This window comes from Buceros rhinoceros, unplaced genomic scaffold, assembly GCF_000710305.1.
Source record: "Buceros rhinoceros silvestris isolate BGI_N320 unplaced genomic scaffold, ASM71030v1 scaffold29357, whole genome shotgun sequence".
Taxonomy (NCBI): domain Eukaryota; kingdom Metazoa; phylum Chordata; class Aves; order Bucerotiformes; family Bucerotidae; genus Buceros; species Buceros rhinoceros.
This window is the reverse complement of record NW_010422117.1, coordinates 477-1,769: the sequence shown is the minus strand read 5'-3', so window position 1 is coordinate 1,769 and position 1,293 is coordinate 477. Positions and strand designations below refer to the sequence as shown.

The 1,293-nt window shown below is 41.8% G+C and overlaps 1 protein-coding gene across 1 annotated transcript in view; it reads right to left on the bottom strand.

Annotated features, from left to right (window-relative positions):
- The window catches only part of RSL24D1 (ribosomal L24 domain containing 1), a 5,204-nt gene extending 5,023 nt beyond the window's left edge, over window positions 1-181 (bottom strand). The window contains exon 1 of the mRNA XM_010139939.1: window positions 67-181. Within this exon, the coding sequence (XP_010138241.1) occupies window positions 67-117 (51 nt within the window). The 5' untranslated portion in view covers window positions 118-181. The remainder of the gene's footprint in view (window positions 1-66) is intronic.
- Window positions 182-1,293: the final 1,112 nt, after the last annotated feature.

Here is a 1,293-nt window from a genome sequence, read left to right as displayed (position 1 = left end):
GGAAGAGGCGAGGTGTCTGTCATTTCAGCGAGCTGAGATAAAGTGTAAACCAGTTCGACTCCTTACCACTGTCAATTCTTTGCCAGCTGCTTTCCGGAATGCTTTGGTCCATCTCATCTTTCTGGGATTTCGCTTCTTTTTAAAGTTCCTGTGGCACTTTGATTTGCAGAATCTAAATATCTTAAAGAAGAAAGGGGGGATAGCTTATGATCAAATCATGTTATTTCTGCCCCATGGCAAGCGTGGTATCAAACACTGACACTTCCCTAATAATGCTGCTCACCGAAAATGACATTCATCTTTCAAATTTCGGTATTTTGGCGCAAACATAGCTATTAGCAGAAATAACTTCAAGCAGTATTCTTGTTTTTTCATTATAAGGTCATTCTCACAGCCGTCCGGGATGTGCAAATACTTATAATTAAGCTGATTTTAAATAAAATACGCCACTTGTGAGAATTATCACCTGCAAAAATAACTGTAAAACCAAACCTATACTATAAATAAGAAATTTTCTATACCTGTCAGCCCTTTGTAGATACAGTGCCACCTTGACAACAGCAACAAACCCTCACACCTCTCACGTACGATTTCTGAATGCAATACACTCACACGAGTCCACCCTTCGGAAAGCACCTTAAGCCTGAAGGACTGCGCTGCAGCAGGAGCCCAAGCACCTTAGTTAAGCCCTGGACTGAACTGACTGAAAGCTGCTGAAGCAAATACCAAAACGCTCTAACTGACCCTATTTTTTAAGCCCTTCCAGTTTTCTACATATTCGACAGAACGCTAAGCTCGTTTCAGGCACTGCCCCCGCTCACCGTGGAACTGCCTTATGTTCATCCCGGTGATGTGTTAAGATGCACAAACCAGGTTTCACTACCCGTACCTGAGGTTCTCCTTTTATCAGTACTGAGATTATGTCACTAACAGTCAAGCTCAAGAGCAATCCTCTCTTTCAAACTGTCCCAAATCCAACAGGCATTTTCCAATCACAAAGAGCATGCAGCAAGATGCCACTGAGACTGGGGGGGAGATAATCATACCCCTATTAACAGTCCTTCGTCTTCCCTAAATTTGCGCACCACTGTGAAATATCCTGGGCTGTCTAATACCCAGAGCAGAGCTGAAACTTTACCTAAGAATACTCAGCATTACAGTAGCTATTCATGAGTGTTTGAAAACCCTATTTTTCTCCAACCAGAATCTCCTTCCCATCTAACACCCTCTTCTGAAGAATATTAATAGAAAATACGAAGCCTCTAGTAATCATCTTCAAATTTTTTCTTTTTT